The sequence below is a fragment of the Emydura macquarii genome, unplaced genomic scaffold, assembly GCF_026122565.2.
Source record: "Emydura macquarii macquarii isolate MOO-44397 ecotype Brisbane River unplaced genomic scaffold, CSIRO-AGI_Emac_v2 contig_2676, whole genome shotgun sequence".
Lineage (NCBI taxonomy): Eukaryota > Metazoa > Chordata > Testudines > Chelidae > Emydura > Emydura macquarii.
In genome coordinates, this window is record NW_027132813.1 from 11217 (window position 1) to 28044 (window position 16828).

Here is a 16828-nt window from a genome sequence, read left to right on the forward strand (position 1 = left end):
ATCTGGAGTCAAGGGGTCAAACAAGGTCACGATTGGGGTGAGGTCACATTTGGGGGGATGTGGAATAAAGGGGTCATATGAGGTCACAATTGGGGTCAATCTGGAGTCAAGGGGTCAAATGAGGTCACAATTGGGGTCAATAAGGGGTCAAGGGGTCATATGAGGTCAAAGCAAGGAAAATTTTAAGTCGGGGGGGTCATACGAGGTCAAAACACTGGGTCAATCTGGAGTCATGGGGTCAAATGAGGTCACAATTGGGGTCAATGAGGGGGCAAGGGGTCATTTGAGGTCAAAGCAAGGAAGCAATTTTAAGTCAAGGGGGGTCATACGAGGTCACAATTGGGGTCAATCTGGAGTCATGGGGTCAAATGAGGTCACAATTGGGGTCAAGCGGGAGACAAGGAGTCAAATGAGGTCACAATTGGGGTCAATGAGAGGTCAAGGGGTCATATGAGGTCAAAGCAAGGAATCAATTTTAAGTCGGGGGGGGTCACACGAGGTCACAACACTGGGTCACTATGTAGTAAAGGGGTGAAATGAGGTCACAACTGGGGTCAATGAGGAGTCAAGGGGTCACAATTCAGGTCAATCTGGAGTCAAGGGGTCAAATGAGGTCACATTTGGGGGGGGTCAATGAGGAGTCAAGGGGTCATACGAGGTCAAAACAAGGAGTCAGTTTTCAGTCAAGGGGTCGTGCAAGGTCCCAAAGGGTCATACGAGATCACAATTTTGAGTGAAGGGGTCACAGAAGGTCAAAACAAAGAGTCAAGCTGGAGTAAAGTGGTCATATGAGGTCACTATGGGGGTCTATGTCATATGATGTCACAACGGTGGATCAATGTGGAGTCATACGAGGCAAACCCGCTCCTGGGATAGCAGGGGCTGTGGGTCAGGAGTCCAGGGTGCCAGCAGGGTTGGTGGGGGCGGCTCCTGTGGTTCCCCCCATCCTGGCTGCTCCTGTGCTGACTGGGCCCCCCCCACTTGCTGACTCCGACCTGTTCAGTGTGCTGGGTGTGGCCGAGCCGGCCGGATGGTTCCCAGTGTGGGGAGCCGTTTCTGCATCCCCAAGGGAAATCTACCAGCTATTAGCAGCACAGCCTCCCCACCCCCCAGGTGCTGCTGGCCTGGCTGGCTCATTGCCAGTGCTGGCCTCCGCTTTGTTACCTTAGCGCCTGGGCCCAGTCTACGGGAGCACTGTCCCTCCACAGGCCCCCCCGTTCACCAGCAGCCCCACTGTTCCCCCTCACCTTCACACACAGTCTGGGGTCGGGGATGTCCCTGACCCACATTGCCAGAACTAGAGAAAAAGGACCTGAAACAGCTGACGGTGAAAGGGTGGACCCAGCCAGTTCTCAGTGAAAGCCGAACTGCCCCATAGAATCTATTCCCGTTCCCAACGGCCTGTCCCAGCTCCTGCAGGATCTCTCCCTCATGCCCAGTCCAGGCAGTGCCTGGCCCTTCCCAGGAGCTGAGATCAGATCTTGCACCCTCTCTTCCCTTTGTCCCTTTCCACACAGAGCGTTTCAGTGCCGCCCCACAGGGCCCCCTCCAGCATCATGCCTCGGGGGGGCTCGTCTAGGCCGGTTGTGACCCTGCTGTCCCCATCAGGCTGGTCTGAGCCAGACGATGCTGCTTGTTCCTCCTGGACCAGGTCTAATCTCCTTCCCCCCCTCCAGCAACTTAACTAATCCCAGGCTCAGGACTTGTCTACACGAGGGAGCGAATCCAACTTAGCTTTGGAAGTGGATTAGTTAAATCGCTGTGTGGCTGCTCTTGTTCAGAGGCAGGGATCTGCTCGATACTGCCCGAGGGAGAAGTGGGGTCCCTGCTGGACGTGGAGAAGGGCTGACGGTGGTGGCAAGCGTGGGCCATGTGTACAGGAAGCTGCGTGATGGCAATGGCGAATGGGCCAAAATGCAGGGGCTGCAGTGCGTTTCCTGTGGAACTCAGAGCCAATCCAGTCACGAGGAGGAAGGAAGGAGACTAGACCTGGCCCAGGAGGATGGAACAATCCGGTCATCCGAAGCAGGACACTGGGAAAAACACAGACCTCGAAGGCAGGAAATCCCAGGGTGAGATGGCCCTGGCTGCGTACTGGGCTAGCAAGGCCATCCAGCTGTGGGGGGAGATACAGAGCTCAGGGAGCTAGCAGGATGGTAGCTCTGGGGGGAATGATTAGGAGGGTTGAAAACAGTTTGTTTCCCTTCGGTTTTGGACTCAGAGGCCCAAGCAGCCCTGTGGAGAAAAGATGTCTGGGTTAAATTACCCAGTGATGTTCATCTGTGGAGCTCAAAGCCCTGCACTCAGGAAGGACATTTGCGTCCTTCATGTGCTACAGAGGGGGAAACTGACGCACGGAGCAGGGTGGGGGACAATGATTCATCCCTGGTCACCCAACCAGGCAGCAGCAGCACCAGAAGCAGAGCCCAGGCATGTGGATTTAGTGTCAAATGAGACATGAGCAGATGGAGGAGGCGGCCCCTGGCCGTTTAAACAGCCCTTGGCTTTGGAGCCATGCAGGGGCTGCTAACTAGACACTAGACACACTTTCCTGGGAGGAGGGTGCCCAGCCTAACCACAGAGGAGGTGGAGGGGAGGGAAGGTCATACACAGATCCTGGGCTGAGTGGGTTAGAGCGGGGGGGAAGGGGAGACTGGGAGCCAGGACTCTTCTAACCACTGGGCCCCACTCCCCTCCCAGAACTGGGGATAGAACCCAGGAGAGGGAATACTGGGTGGTCTCTGAGGAGCAGATGTATCCATCCTGTGCTATACCCTACACACTCTTCTACCTACCTACCTAGGGGATCCTGAATTTGTTCATAGCATGGAGTCTCCTCCACCCCCATTATGTTAACACAATCCCACCCTCCTGCTGAGACAGATGCTGATACAGCCCCTCCCCTCCCGGTGCAGGGCTTGTCCCCTCCAGCAGGGGGTGGCAGGGATGGGGACACACACACACACACACCCCTCATTCTCTAGTATCTAGGGAAGCCTAACTTGAGGCTGGGGGGATTTTCCATTTGTGAACAGAGACATGTCCAGGGCTGCAGCTGCCACTGTCCAAGTTCAACCATGTGATTTGCTGGAAGGGGCGTGAAGTTGGGGATGCTGCCCTTGTGCGGGGGAAGAAAGAAGGCAAATAGTTCAGGGGAGCCAGCTGCTAATCCCTGTCCCCCTTGGCCCACAGAGAAGTTTTACTTTCCCCTTACAGAGGAGACATGATAAAGGACTTCAGGATAACGGTGCCCTGGAGTTACAGAGGTCCCTCACCCCCACAATCAACCTCTCCCAGCCCATTCAAAGTCCTTCCCTGTCAGTGGGAGCAGGAACGACAGAGCCTCTGGCAGCCATGATGTTGTGCCATGTCTGTGAACTTTATAAAACTCTCCTCAAGACACTGGTACAAGCAATAGAAAGAACATCTGTTATACACAAATATACACACCTAAATAAATACAGCCTCCAGCACTGGGTCAGGAACGTACAGCTGGGAGGAGGGCATGTGATCTAAACATGCAGTAAGTGGGCAAGCAGAAGCAGCTGACAGAGCATGTGAGACACAGACAGCCATGTAGATTCACTCAGGCCAGGATCCAAAACTCAGAGCTGAAAGGCGGCATGGATGGGACTTAAAGGGTGTGAATGCACAGTAGGGGCAGGCCTGGTGGAGGCATGTGGGCATGGGCACGGCCGGGCACGGCAGGACATGCACACATACAGCACAGGCATTTACCCAGCATGTGTGGTGTGAACACACACACACACACATACTCTGTGCACGCATTGCACATGATCCACACATACAGGGGAACAGTACTTTTCTCAGCAGACGCCACCGTTGTATCCTAGTCACATCTCTGTTTCTGCTAAGAGGCTCTCGCCCAGACCTGACGTCACCAAGACCATCTGAGAGCTGGAATCTGTGGAGCAGTTGGGAGAGAGAATGTTAGACCTTTGGGCTGGAGAAGAACAGAGGTCTGTACACCAGGCGCAGAGCCGAGAGCAAGAGAAGGGAACAAAGGACATGAGAGAGGCAGAGCAAATGAGGGCTAATGGCATGAGCCAGAAACCAGAGAGGATTCTGAAGCGGAGAGGTGACCAGATGCACTCTCTGTGCAACGTGGCAGAGTTAATGCTGTATGGGGGACCCTTAAAGTGACTGTACCAATGCCACTCTGGGGATCTGGATTAATCGTCTCCCAGGGACTCCATGTGCTCTGGTTACACAGGAAAAGCCAGCCCTGAAAAATCTCCTTGGGATCTGAAAGTCTTTCCATCACATGCATCATCACAAGCGCTATGGAGTCTGTTGGCCAAATTAGTGACACCTGTACAACCCCACTGCCTGCAAAGTCTGCCCTTAATGACAACTCCTGTGCTCTCAGAGAGGCTGCACAGGTATAACTGGCTGGAACTTAGCCACCAGCTCCTTCTGTTGCTGATCCACAACAACAGAATTCAGCTCACTCCCCTTTAGCTGTGCTGGCACTGCAGGGTTCACAGGAGTCAGCCCCAGATCTGCGCTTGACACACATGCGGTAACAAGGGGCTATGTGACCACCAGCACTTGGCACTTTGTTTCCCGGCTGACACCCGGAAATTCTCACTCTTCATGCTGTCTGAATAGAGGGCTGACATGTAACTTTCTCAGACAGTTTTAAAGAGGAAGGTGAAAGTGGACAGGACATACCACTTCCCCACCCTCCCCATGGCACTGCCCAGTATGTAACTGCACAAAGAACCACTCTGCCACAGGATTTCTTCCCCAAACTCGTCTAGGTGACTGAGCACCTTGAGGATGGCAGGTTTGGAGGTCAACACGTCATATGTGCTCCGGTTGAGACGGCTATTTAAAAGCAGACAACCCTATCCTCCTCCCCAAAGGCTAGAGTCAGGTTCTTGCACCAGGAAGTGTTGGTATCTAGATGTTTTTGAACTCAGAACAGCTGTGCTGATCTCTATTTGGACAATGAAATTTGGGGGATTGGGTCCAAAAATTGGTCGAATCTCACAGAATCTGGGTGTTGGAGCCAGGCTTTTGGGTACAGCTGCACCGAGACACGTCAGGGTACAGATGTTTTCAGTGCCGCATGAGCAGCTATACTTGTTTTCTATTCAGACACTGGGACTGGGCGCAGGAGGGAGTGCAGGCAATGTCCAAAAACTGGCTGGATCCAGATGCTAGTTCCGAGTCTTTGTGGTGCTGTGGCATTGGAGTCTGGATTTGTTCGGCGCTTTAGGGACAGCTAGACTAGTTCCTATTATGATGGGACAAATGGGGAGTTTGGGTTAAAAAATGGGCAGGATCTGGGTAGATCTACTTTTTGCCTTTATCCCTGTTAGTTCTGCTGGATTCCTATCAAACACTGGAGCACAGTAGCTCATTGGTATCTCTACAATATCCTTTTCCTTCAAATACAGCCACTGCACAGATAGAATATAGTGCATGGTAACCCTCATGAGGTGTAGGCCAGGAAGTGAGGAACAGTGGCATACCCCATTCAGAGTGCAGAGGAATTTAGGGAAGCAGTGTGGAATGACACGAACTGGAATTTTTCTGAGACACCAGAGCCATCACCCCAAGTTTTATTAAAAGACCTGTGGGATCTTTAATACCCATGACTCTGGTTTTAAGTCTTTGATGAAAGATGTTAATTCTTGCAGCAGCATATTGGCGCACCGGTACTGGAAACAGCCCACTGAGCCCCACCCTCCACTTCCTGCAGAAGCTGGGTTGTCTTAAGGGGCTTCCATCCAAGTACTGACCCAGCCCAACGGTACTTAACCAGCCAATCAGTCCTGCAAGCAGTCTGTATTCCAGCTCACACTGAAATGGGACCTTCTCCATTTACTAACTCCACAGTGACAGACTCATCCCAGTAGAAAACAACACAGAACCATCCCTCGTTCCTGCCAACCTCCCCAGTCCAGCCTCATCTCCACTTCTCTGGGGTCCCAGAGGTCTTACTGCTCTGGCAGATCCAGGGGTTCTTCTCCCTGGCCGTGACTTCACGAGTCTCATTCTCCTCTTCTTCCTCACCCTCAGAGAGCAGGTCCGAGATCTGCTGCTGCAGCTCGGGACTGATGCTGTTCTCTGCCAGGATCAGCGTCCTCAGGGCTGTTGGGTAATTCTCCACCATGTCCAGCAAGATCTGAGCAGAAGAAGAGCCAGAAGCAGGTGGACAGGCAGCACAGACAGAGGTCAGACTGACAGGAAAGGGGTTCAAAGCTGCTTTATACTTTTCATCCCCCCAACCCCTGCCCTCGTTTCTTCTCTCTGCCCGCCACTGGCTCTGAGCCCGCCACACCAGCTTTTAGGGACGCTGAGAACTCTCCACTTTTTCCTGAGGAGAAGCGGAGACCCTTGCCAGGACTTCCCGGCTGTACCCAAGGAGGAAACTACACATCCTGCTGTCTCCTAACTGCAAATGTCCCCTGCCACCTCCAGTTGTGTCCCCTGAAAGCATGTGTCAGATGAATCTGTGAGAAGGGGAAATCTCAGTACGAGCTGAGCTTCTCAGAGAAGAAACCACTACGCAGATAATGATCTATAACCCCTAACCTCAAGCCCTACCCGCCCTAAGCCTGCACTCCAACCCTTATTCACAAACCTAGTTCCTGAAGCCAAACCTTCTCTCTCACTTTTCCAGAGAGCCAAAGAATCCAGAAATGCAAAAAAACCCCAAAACAACAACCCTGCTCTCTTGTCCCCCACCCGTTGGAGGCTGAGGCAGGGGCCAGGAACCTCAGGCTACGGTCTGAGCAGCACCTGCATGGGCTGAGTGCCATGGGCCAGGGAGAGGAACAGACAGTAACAGCACTTCTTGTGCAGAGACTGCTCTGAGAAGAGAAGTGGAGGGAGGGAAGCAGGTACATCTCAAGGTTGGGGACTCTACTGTTTGTTGAGACCTGTGCCCCTGAGGTGCAGCAGATGATGATATATCAGCACCAGGCACTCCTTACCTGGGCCGACTGGTTGGTAAGCCCTGTTCCTTCCAAGTCCAGAACCTCCAGGGTGCGACTGGAGGCCACAGCAACAGCCAGCATCCCTGCGACCTGGTCACCTAGAGGAGAAGAAAGCCAGGGGACGTCAGCAGAGTCTGGCTTCACACGGGCCGTGCCCCACTGGGCCAGGCAGGTCCTGGCATTAAACCTCTGGGAGCCTCCCCCATCCCAGTGCTACCAGCCAATCTCTATGTGCTAAGCACATCTTGGAGAAGGAGGTAAAGGGTTATTGGTTGTGAAAAGAGACAAGTTGCGGGGGACGGATTGTTGGTTGTGGGCTGTGACTGGCTGTTCCAGGAGCGAACATGGAGAACTTGAAGGAACAGTGAAATTGTCTTTTACAAGAAGATTTTGTTCATCCACAGCACCTTCCATCCACATACCCAAGGAATAGAACCCAGGAGTCCTGGCTCCCAGCCTTCTGCTCTGACCACTAGCCCCCACTCCCTCTCAGAGCCAGGAATAGAACCCAGGCATCTACTGTCCTTGTAGGGGGATGTCTCCTTTGGGGCTGGCCCCACTGGCAGCCAGTGCCAGCGAAGAGAACAGATTCCAATGCACTCCCCTGGCAATCCCCAGGGAGGAGGCAGGGGACGGTCACAGCAAGCTACTGGTCACTGTCCTTTGTGGAGGGAGGAGGGGGCTCCATCAGCTACCAAATTAGGGACTCTTAACAGAGAGTAGAGAGCACCCAGCCAGCCAGGGCCGTTGCTAGGTCATGGGGAGACGGGGCAGGGAGGGGAGGCACAGCTGCCTGGCCTAGTTTCCTGGGGCAGCGTGAGGTGGGAGAGCCGCATGGTCTGGTCTGTGTCTCACCAGCTACCAACCCTGCTCCAGCAGCAGGAGCTGGAGAAGGAGAGTTGGTTTCTATGGCAACCATTGCCAGGCTCTTCTCCTCCTTGCTATACTCTGGGGAAGGAGCTGGGGGAAGAGGGGGGGGCACATTCATCTGGCAGGCCAGTGGCTGAGGTCTAAGGGATTGGGAATGGGAGGGAGCAGAGAAGGTCAACACCTAAGCTGAGGGCTGACACAGACAAACACACAGGCAGTGGGATAGGCAGAGGTCAGAGTCCCCAGGGATGGAGGAGGGGACACTGTCTTTCCCCCCTAGGTTGCCTGCAGCTGCTATCTCCTCTGTGAAACATGCTTGATGCATTTCCTAGCAAAGCATGTGTCCTCATCACACAAACTACCAGCACAAGTGAGACGAACTGGCCCCCAGTCTCAGCACAGAGGACTGAACGAGTTATGAAGAATAAACTCCCCCCTTCCTAGGGTGACCAGATAGCTTGTGTGAAAAATCGGGACCCCCCCCCCTTTTTTTTTGGGGGGGGGCATAGTTGCCTATATAAGACGAAGCCCTTAATCATAGAACTGTAGGACTGGAAGGGATCTCAAGAGATCTTCTAGTCCAATCCCCTGCACTTACGGCAGGACTAAATATTATCTAGACCATCCCTCACATGTGTTTGTCTAACCTGCTCTTAAAAATCTCCAATGATGGAGATTCCACAACCTCTCTAGGCAATTTATTGCAGTGTTTAACCACCCTGACAGTTAGGAAGTTTTTCCTAATGTCCAACCTAAACCACCCAGGCTGCATTTTAAACCCATGGCTTCTTGTCCTGTCCTCAGAGATAAGGAGAACAATTTACTTCCCTCCTTCTTGTAACAACCTTTTATGTACTTGAAAACTGTTCTCCTGTCCCCCCCTCAGTCTTCTCAGCTCCAGACTAAACAAACCCAATTTTTTTCAATTTTCCATCACAGGTCATTTTTTCTAGACCTTTAATAATTTTTGTTGCTCTTCTCTGGACTTTCTCCAATTTGTCCACATCTTTCCTGAAATGGGGCACCCAGAACTAGACACAATACTCCAGTTGAGGCCTAATCAGCATGGAGTAGAGCAGAAGAATTACTTCTTGTGTCTTCCTTACAACACTCCTGCTAATACATCCCAGAATGATGTTTGCTTTTTTGCAGCAATGTTACACTGTTGACTCTTATTTAGTTTGTGATCCACTATGACCCCCTGATCCCTTTCTGCAGTACTCTTTCCTAGGCATCATTTTCCATTTTATGTGTGTGCAACTGATTGTTCCTTCCTAAGTGGAGTACTTTGCATTTGTTCTTATTAAATTTCATCCTGTTTACTTCAGACCATTTCTCCAGTTTGTCCAGATCATTTTGAATTTTCATCCTATCCTCCAAAGCGCTTGCAACTCCCAGTTTGGTTTCATCCACAAACTGTATAAGTGTGCTCTCTATGCCATTACCTAAATCAATGATGAAGATATTGAACAGAACCAGACCCAGAACTGAGCCCTGCAGGACTCCACACGATATGTCCTTCCAGCTTGACTGTGCGCCACTGATAACTACTCTCTGGGAATGGTTTTCTAATATCGGGACCTCTGGTCACCCTGCCCCTCATCTCCAGAGCAGGGAAGAGGCCCAGCAGAAAGGACAGCGTGGAGGAGTCTGCCCTGCCCTGCCAGTGCCCATGATGTCCCTGGTCTAGATTCAGTCTCCAGCATCATCAGACCAGCATCTTCAGCAGCAGCAAACTCACACAAAGCCTGTCACGCTAGTAGTTCAGAGTCTCTCACACGCTTGCGCCCCAGCTCACCGAGGGGGTTGTAGTCCAGGTTCAACACTCGCACCTGGGAGCTGTGAGCCACTGCAATGGCCAGGCGCCCCCAACCTTTGGCCGTGACACCTGGATTTGCACTCAGTGTTAACTCCTTAAGGCCTGGAGAAGAGAGAAAAGCCAAAGAACACCCTAAGGGTCCAGACAAGTCACCAAACCTTCCAGAGGAGAACCCACTCTGCCAATCACAAAGCAAGGAAGTGGCATACTTCGGAGTTACACAGCTCCTTGCATTCTGATTGGCTGAGAGTATAGGATGTACAGAACGATTGTGGTAAATTACCTAATTAGCTACTGCCTGCAGTGCTGCCCCTTCATTTGCTCACAAGAAGCATGGCTACCTGACCTTCTGCCCTCTCCCATCCTGACACCTGCCCACCCCAGACAGCAAATATAATGGACTCAAAAAAGGAATCAGTCTCAGTGTAGGAGGGGGGAGATTGGCAAGCAAGGGCAGGACCAGCGGGTATTGAAGCTTGAGTTTCAGGAGAGGTGGCTGCTGTGTCTAATGTGAGCATATACATGGGAAGGCCTGAGGTCAGTAGCTGGTTAGGGTGCTGGGATAAGAGGGTGGAGAGCACAGGCCTCAGACTTCATCCCTGTAAAGAGGAACTTATTCAGCTAGCAGACAATTATTCCCCATAAAACAGCCACAAGGGATCATTCAGTGTTAATTCCCAGAGGAGCCATTGGGGCACATTAGCTGTAAATCCCTGTTCCGGGATGGGGAAACGTAATGTGTATTGATCTACATTCATTTAAATGCACCAATCACAGCTCAGGCATCATGAGTGCAAAATATTAACACCAAAGCAGAAGTCCAAGCCCTGCGCCTCCCTCCCCCCAAATTCAATCTCTCTCATCAGCAATCTCTCCCATCAGCAACCTGGCCCCATTCCTCACTAGCATCCTGCCAGTGGAACAGTCCGGTGTACCAGGTGCCATGCTCCATTGGACATGGCTCCCTCCCCTTCGGAGTAGTACGCTGGGAGGAAGCAGAGTCCTCACCCAGTGCTATGTCTCCGGTACTAACAGACTGTTCTACTGTATGTTCGCTGGGAGGAGAAGCCTCATGCCATGTCTCAGCAGAGGGAGAAACTTTACATCAGAGGAAGTTTAGCTCTGAGCAGAGGGGCCTGAGCCATATATGCGTTCCACTGGCAACTGCACATCCCACAGACCCTTTTGCTTACCTGACTTGGCCCCATCTGGAGGCAGAAGCCCACAGATCAAGTTGATGCCCTCGTCACCCAGCATGCAGTCTCCCAAGTCCAAAGCCACCAGTGAGGGATGGATGGAGAGCGCTGGATTGAGGAGGACTAGGCCGGCGTCTGTCAGGGGGCTCCCATGGAGGCTGTGTGGATAAAGGCTAGAAATTATCAATTTGCCTTTCTCAAGGCACCGGGGACTGGCTCAGCCAATGGGAACCAAGAAACAGAAGGAACAGGAGGAAGATGTTGACAAATGCCACTGCCTGGTGGGAGCAAAGCTCCAAAATGCCTAGGGATGCTGTGACCCTGAATGAGGGAGCTTAGTTCAAACTGGGCAAAAAGAGCTCTGGTGACAGATGGTAGAGGTACAGAGACTGTCCTCTCTCAGGCTGGGACAGGAAGCAGGGCTGGAGACTTTAGGGGGGCAGACAACTCCCACCCCTCATGGGACAGATGGGTGGTCTTGGGAGTTAGGGATGCAGAGACAGACCCCTTCCAACATAGGAAAGAGATGTCCCCAGCGGAGATGCCAGAAGAATACAGATCGGAGAAGTGCCCGGGTGGCCTCAACCCAGCATGGGGGAGGAGGACTCAGTGCTTAAAATCAAGTACATTTTTTCTCAGATAAGAATTCATTTGCAGGACTGAAAAGCAATAGAGAGCCCCAGAGGGAGGGGTGAGGCAGTGGGGGCAAGCACATTTCCCACATGGGTGCTCACTGGGGAAAGGGATACTTCCCTTCTGGATAGCCACTATTGAGGGTGGCACTTCTCCCTGGCACCAGCAAGGTCTTCCTTACTCACAACAGAGACTGGATGGAGCGGTTTGTCTTCAGGGCTTCAGCCAGTTGCTTGACCCGGTGGATGTTGGACACAATCCCCAGGTTGAGGTTAAGCTGAGCCAAGGAGTGAGATTCTGCTACCCCTCGGCAAATGCGCCCAAAATCCCGGTCAGAAAGCTGGCAGCCCCGGAGTGACAGCAGTCGCACCGAGTTCTCCCGCAGGCTCTCGCAAATGTCCCGGATCTCAGTACTTGATAAAGTCTCCCCAGAGATCTGGATAGACCCCGGCAACATCTTTCACCAGTTCTGGCAGTGAGCAAACACACTCAAACACCTGCAGAAGCTGTTGTGCAATCTGGATCTGTTGTGTAGGTAAACAATGTGCAATCTCGATTGGTGCAGGTGAATAGAGTGCAATCCAGATCAATGCAGGTAAGCAGTGTGCAATCTGGATTGGTTCAATCAATGCTGGGATCTGCTGTGCAAATCTAATCAGGGTAAAGGACTTTGTGCAGTCTGGATTCGCATAAGGGCTATTGAGCAATCTGGATTGGTGTGGGGATTGCAGTGCAATCCGGATTGGTGCAGGTAAATAATATGCAATATGGACCTGTGCAAGGGTAATCCCAATTGTGCAATCCCAATCCGTGCAAGTAACTAATGTGCAGTCTGGAGCAGTGCAGGTGCTTGTGTTGTGCAGTTGGGTCAGTGCAGTGCTGCTGTGCGATCCGGAGCCATGCAAGGAAACTATATGCAATCCGGATAGAAGCAGGTAGATAATCTTCAATCCTTGTAGCGGCTGCTAAATCCCACGCAGTTAATGGTAGAGTGAAAGGTGCAGTCCGGATCGAGCACGATTGAGGTGTGCAATCCGCAACGGAGCCGGGTACCGTGCAATCCGGATGACCAGGAAGCAGGGTCTACATCTAGAGCGGAGCCGCATCACAGCGTGGCTCACCCCCGATTCGGAGGGATCTGAGCCTGTCCTCTGATGACATGGGGAGACGCAGCCGCGAGATCGGGGAAGAAACACAGAAGAGGCCTGCACTGACGTCCGGGTTCAGTCCCGCATCAGCGGCCGGGAGCTCCCCGGGCGTGGATCATCCCTTACCCGGTGCCCGGCTCCCTTCCCTCCGTAGCCAGGCCGGGATCTCTGCCCTGCGGCTCCCTCCGCCCGCTGCACCTGCTCCGCTGGAGGCGGGGACTCTACTCCCGCGGCGCCGAGATCTCCGGGGCGGAGCTGGCCGGCTCCCCGGCCGGGCCCGGCTCCGGCTCCGGCTCCCAGCGGCTTCCTCTGCACCTGGCTCTGGATCCCGTGTTGCCAAGGGGGAGCGGCTTCTCCCGCAGCCCCGGCTCCTCCTACCGGCTCGGCAGCGGCTGGAAGCCCCGGGGCATGGTGCCGGCCGAGCTCTTTGGCTGCCTGGTTCCTATGTCACGACAGCCTCCTGCCCTGCCTGGCGCCCACCTTCCCGCTGCTGCTTCCTCTCGCTTCCCCGCGGCACGGTCAGGCGCTGCAGGGCCGGCTGGGTGCGGGGCAGCAAGTCCCCGCTCCCCCCCACCCTTTCCTTAGGTCACCTGGCTGCACCTCTGTGGTGGGATATAGCCCCTCCCCCACTAATGTAGTGAGGGCAGGAGGCCTTGCACCCCCACACCTCAGTGAAGCCTCATCTCTCCCTTTCCCTCCCTGGCCCCCGCCCCTGCCACCAGCCTACCAGAGAGAGGGAGGAATTTTGCACTCTCTGGTCACCAGCCCCTGATTCTCCCCACTCCCCTGCTCAGAGCACAGGCCTCTCCTGGCTGAATACCTGGGTTCCAGCTGACGCTTAAGGAAAGGAAAGTGAACCCTGCTGGGGTGTGTAGGGAGGGAGAGCCATGCAGACGGGACTTGCTCAGAGGCCAAGGCTTGGAGCAGCCCCAGTGGCATTGGAGCAGTGCTCCAGAAGGCAAAGAGAAGGGCCAGTGGCCCAGGTAATAGAGCCACAGAAATGGGTTCAAAGGCTCAGGAGATATTAGGGTATCCTGGGACTGACAGAGCCTTGGCTGAAGCACTCAGCCAAAGAGCCAGGAGACTAAGACGTTCCATGGATGTCTGGGAGGGCCAGGTGTATGTGAAAAGGACCTAACTTCCAGGCCGGAGATAGGTGTGGAGGATGTTGTGGTGTGACCAAAGAGCTACCTGTCAAGTGAGGCAACCCCACACACTGACCCCAGAATGATCAAGCTATTGGGCTGGAAATGGGTGCTTTCCGGGCTGCTATCATCGGAGACATCTGCTGAAGTTGGGGCTGGGCAAGTGAGTGGAGCTGGTGGTCGGCTGGGGGTGAACAAAGTGATGCTAGGAACAAAGCTGCTGTATTACTCAGTGTTAGTACCATTGTTGTGGCACAGGTAGAAGCAAAATGCCTGATCTGACATACAGCAAGCGTGCTTGATATAAAGCTCTCCACACCAAGGGTTAAAACAGAGGGCCTGCCCCAAGGGACTCCATGAGGGCAGGCTGCAGCAACAGCTTCCAAACGGGGGTTCAGGGATCCTGTCAATTCAGCACTTTCTCTTCTCTGGTTGGGGAGTTGCAGAGGAACTGGCTGCAGAGGGCATTGGCTCTAGTCAAATCTGGCTGAAGTTCTTCTGTGTTGTAGCACAGCTAGACCAAAGAAGAGTTAACATCCAGGCCTGCCTGAACTAGCTAGCCCCTGTGATCCAGGCTAGTGACTTTGGGCTAAAGAGTTTTCCAAATGGAAGGCCAGGCCAGGATACAGGGACAGATGGTATGTGTTGAGCACAAGACAGAGGCCCAAGGTCACGGAGACAGATGGCTAGCAGCTCCTTGGCTAAAGCCCTTGAGGGGTGTCTGAGTCACGTGGTCTGCAAGCGGAATTGTCCCTGTGAAGGTTTTGGCCACCTGTGTTTAAGGTGATCAAGTTCCATGAACGTGGCCTGCTGTTTAAACTAGAAATGGAGAAGAGCCATTCAGAGGGGCTGGCCCAGAGCTGCTCTGGTGGAACTACAGCCTGGCTTGAGGGGGAAGAGTGAAAGGAACATTCTCTTCTGCACAGGGACACAACAAGGGAGTCACATGGTTTCAAAGGCTAAGGAGCTATTCTAGGGTATCATGAGACTAATAGAGCCTTGGCTGAGGCAGGGAAATGACTGGGAATTGTAGATCCCAGGAGAGGTTTGGTGGGGAAGGATTCTGATAGCAGTGAAGGAAGTCAGGCGGTTTGCCCACCCCCGCAACCCTGCGCCTTTCTTCATCCAGCAGAGAGAATGAATGAAAGCTGATCAGGAAATGATCTGACAGAGCAGAGAGGCCTGAGACATGGGGATTTGTTCGATAAACAATGGTGGCGTGTTCAGTGACATGGTCCCTGCCCCCAGGGCTCATCGTCTGAGTTAGACAGGCCAGGCTTTGACCACATCCCTTGCTCAATGCAGGGAGGCAGCTAGCATTAAGGAGAGAAGGGGGTTGGAGGCATCCCAGCTTTGCTTAGATCAGCAGCACTCACTGCGCAGGACTTTGCTGGCCCAGAAGTCCCATGAAAGTGCGAGGAAGGTAGGTGAAGGGAGCCTGATCCTCTTCTGTTCTCAGTGCTCCCCCGAGGTGCAGATCAGAGAGAGCTAGGGAAAAACCATGCTCAGGCCTCTAAAAGAATTCAGAAGGGGGTGGGAAATAGGAAGCAGAGAGTCTATGGCTGGTGGATTTCAGCTCAGAGAAAGCACAAAAGAAGCTAGTGGAGTGATGTGAAGATTAGGCTAAACTGCATACGTAGGCAGCTTTCTGCAAATAGCTAATCTGTTAAAGAAAAGGATTAGGTGCTGGATATAGAAACCCCCAAGCAAAATCCCATCCAGTGGGTAATTAAGGAAGCAAAGCCAGGCTTGTGAGCATCAGGCACAGGCCAGGAAGGGGAGAGGAGATGGAAAGTGAGGGAGAAATAGGATCCTGGGAGCATGTTAAGTAGCCATTCAACTTTTCTCTTTGCAGTGGAGAAGGGGTCACTTGAGCCAGGGATTGCGTTTCATGAGGTGGCACAAGGTAGCATATAGAAACCAAAGTGGAGCTGCAGAACAAGGCAGATAAAGATGTGGGCTCAGATGACAAGTCCCAGGCCTTGGTTGCAGCATCTATGTCAACATCCTGGCTGAATAATCCTTAGCTGTCTTCTAGCACTTTCTGGCCACCACTTTATAGAGGTGGGTGAATATCCATCTCCCCATTTCACAACATGTAAGGCTGGGATGGAGAAGGAGGGGGAGTAAATGGGGGGCTATGTTTTCAAAAGGCTCAAAAACCCAAGCAAGAAGACTCAGTGGGGTAATGAGGGTGTGGAGAAGTAGCCACAATGGCTCTGGAGCAGGAGAGGAGCTTCTGTATTGTGATGCCAACACTGACTCCCTGCATCCGGGTGTCCGGTAGTGGTACAGGTGATGTTTTGCAAACAGAACGTTGCAGGATCTCTTATGCGCTCAGATTAGCTGTCGGAGTGGTGTGCAGTTTCTTAATAGAATGGCTTTGTGTCAGAATATCCCAGCAGCTCCAGCGGGGGAGGATGGTCAGATAGTCAGCCAGATCTCTTTTCAGTGCCTCTGGCCAGTGCGGGTTGAAAGGGAGATGTTGCATTTTCCTTCATGGTTACCTCCAGGCACCAATTATCCTTGTTCCACTAAAAGGGCTATTATTAGAGAGTGGCTCTGGGACGAGAGCCCATGGGACACGTCCAACTTCCGTTAACCACAGCAGCCCTGCAGCATCACTCGGGTTGAGTGCTAAGCCATTTCTAAGGCCCTGGCACTGAGATCTTCTGCCTGCTGCTCCACATGGTGAAGAACACTTTGAGGGGACAGAGACTGTTAGTTCTGAGCATAAATAGCTCTGGGTGTTTGGAGCATGGGCTCTGAAAACAGCCGGTGTGTTGAGTAACACGGCTTGGTGGCTAATCAGTTCTTAAACCAGGGCCCCAGATCAGGTTTAGTGAGTCACAGGGAAGGGGTTTATGCAGCAGTAGATAACACCCTAAAGCGTAAGTTTTGATCTTTCTTATGCAAAAGGACTGACTGACCTCCATTTGGTTCAGCAGAATGCAAAACACTAACTGGGCAGAAAGTGCCACTGTACACTCACACTAGTGCTCGCAGAGTACAGACTGGGGCTGGGAAAAGGAATGACCCAAGCCGC

General features: G+C 52.9%; 1 protein-coding gene across 2 annotated transcripts; it reads right to left on the minus strand.

Moving 5' to 3' along the window:
• Window positions 1–3001: 3001 nt before the first annotated feature.
• On the minus strand, window positions 3002–13119 carry LRRC73 (leucine rich repeat containing 73). Of its 2 annotated transcripts, none has more exons than XM_067564697.1 (6): window positions 11675–13119; window positions 10854–11014; window positions 9640–9762; window positions 6969–7069; window positions 6046–6157; window positions 3002–3925 (listed from the first exon to the last, which is right to left on the minus strand). In XM_067564697.1, exons 1-6 carry the CDS (start codon window positions 11944–11946, stop codon window positions 3855–3857), a joined length of 840 nt encoding a protein of 279 aa, XP_067420798.1. In that variant the 5' UTR covers window positions 11947–13119; the 3' UTR covers window positions 3002–3854. The 2 variants fall into 2 exon arrangements, with proteins under 2 accessions (XP_067420798.1, XP_067420797.1); XM_067564696.1 differs by having other exon boundaries at window positions 5974–6157.
• Between the last annotated feature and the right edge of the window lie 3709 nt (window positions 13120–16828).

What these genes read in the sequence shown, in the direction of transcription:
- LRRC73 (XM_067564696.1), bottom strand. Translation starts at nt 11,946, where the DNA reads ATGTTGCCGGGGTCTATCCAGATCTCTGGGGAGACTTTATCAAGTACT. An exon ending in CGCTCCATCCAGTCTCTGTT is followed by an intron (nt 11,015 to 11,674) that starts GTGAGTAAGGAA and finishes TTATCCACACAG; the next exon opens with CCTCCATGGGAGCCCCCTGA. An exon ending in TCCAGATGGGGCCAAGTCAG is followed by an intron (nt 9,763 to 10,853) that starts GTAAGCAAAAGG and finishes TCTCTTCTCCAG; the next exon opens with GCCTTAAGGAGTTAACACTG.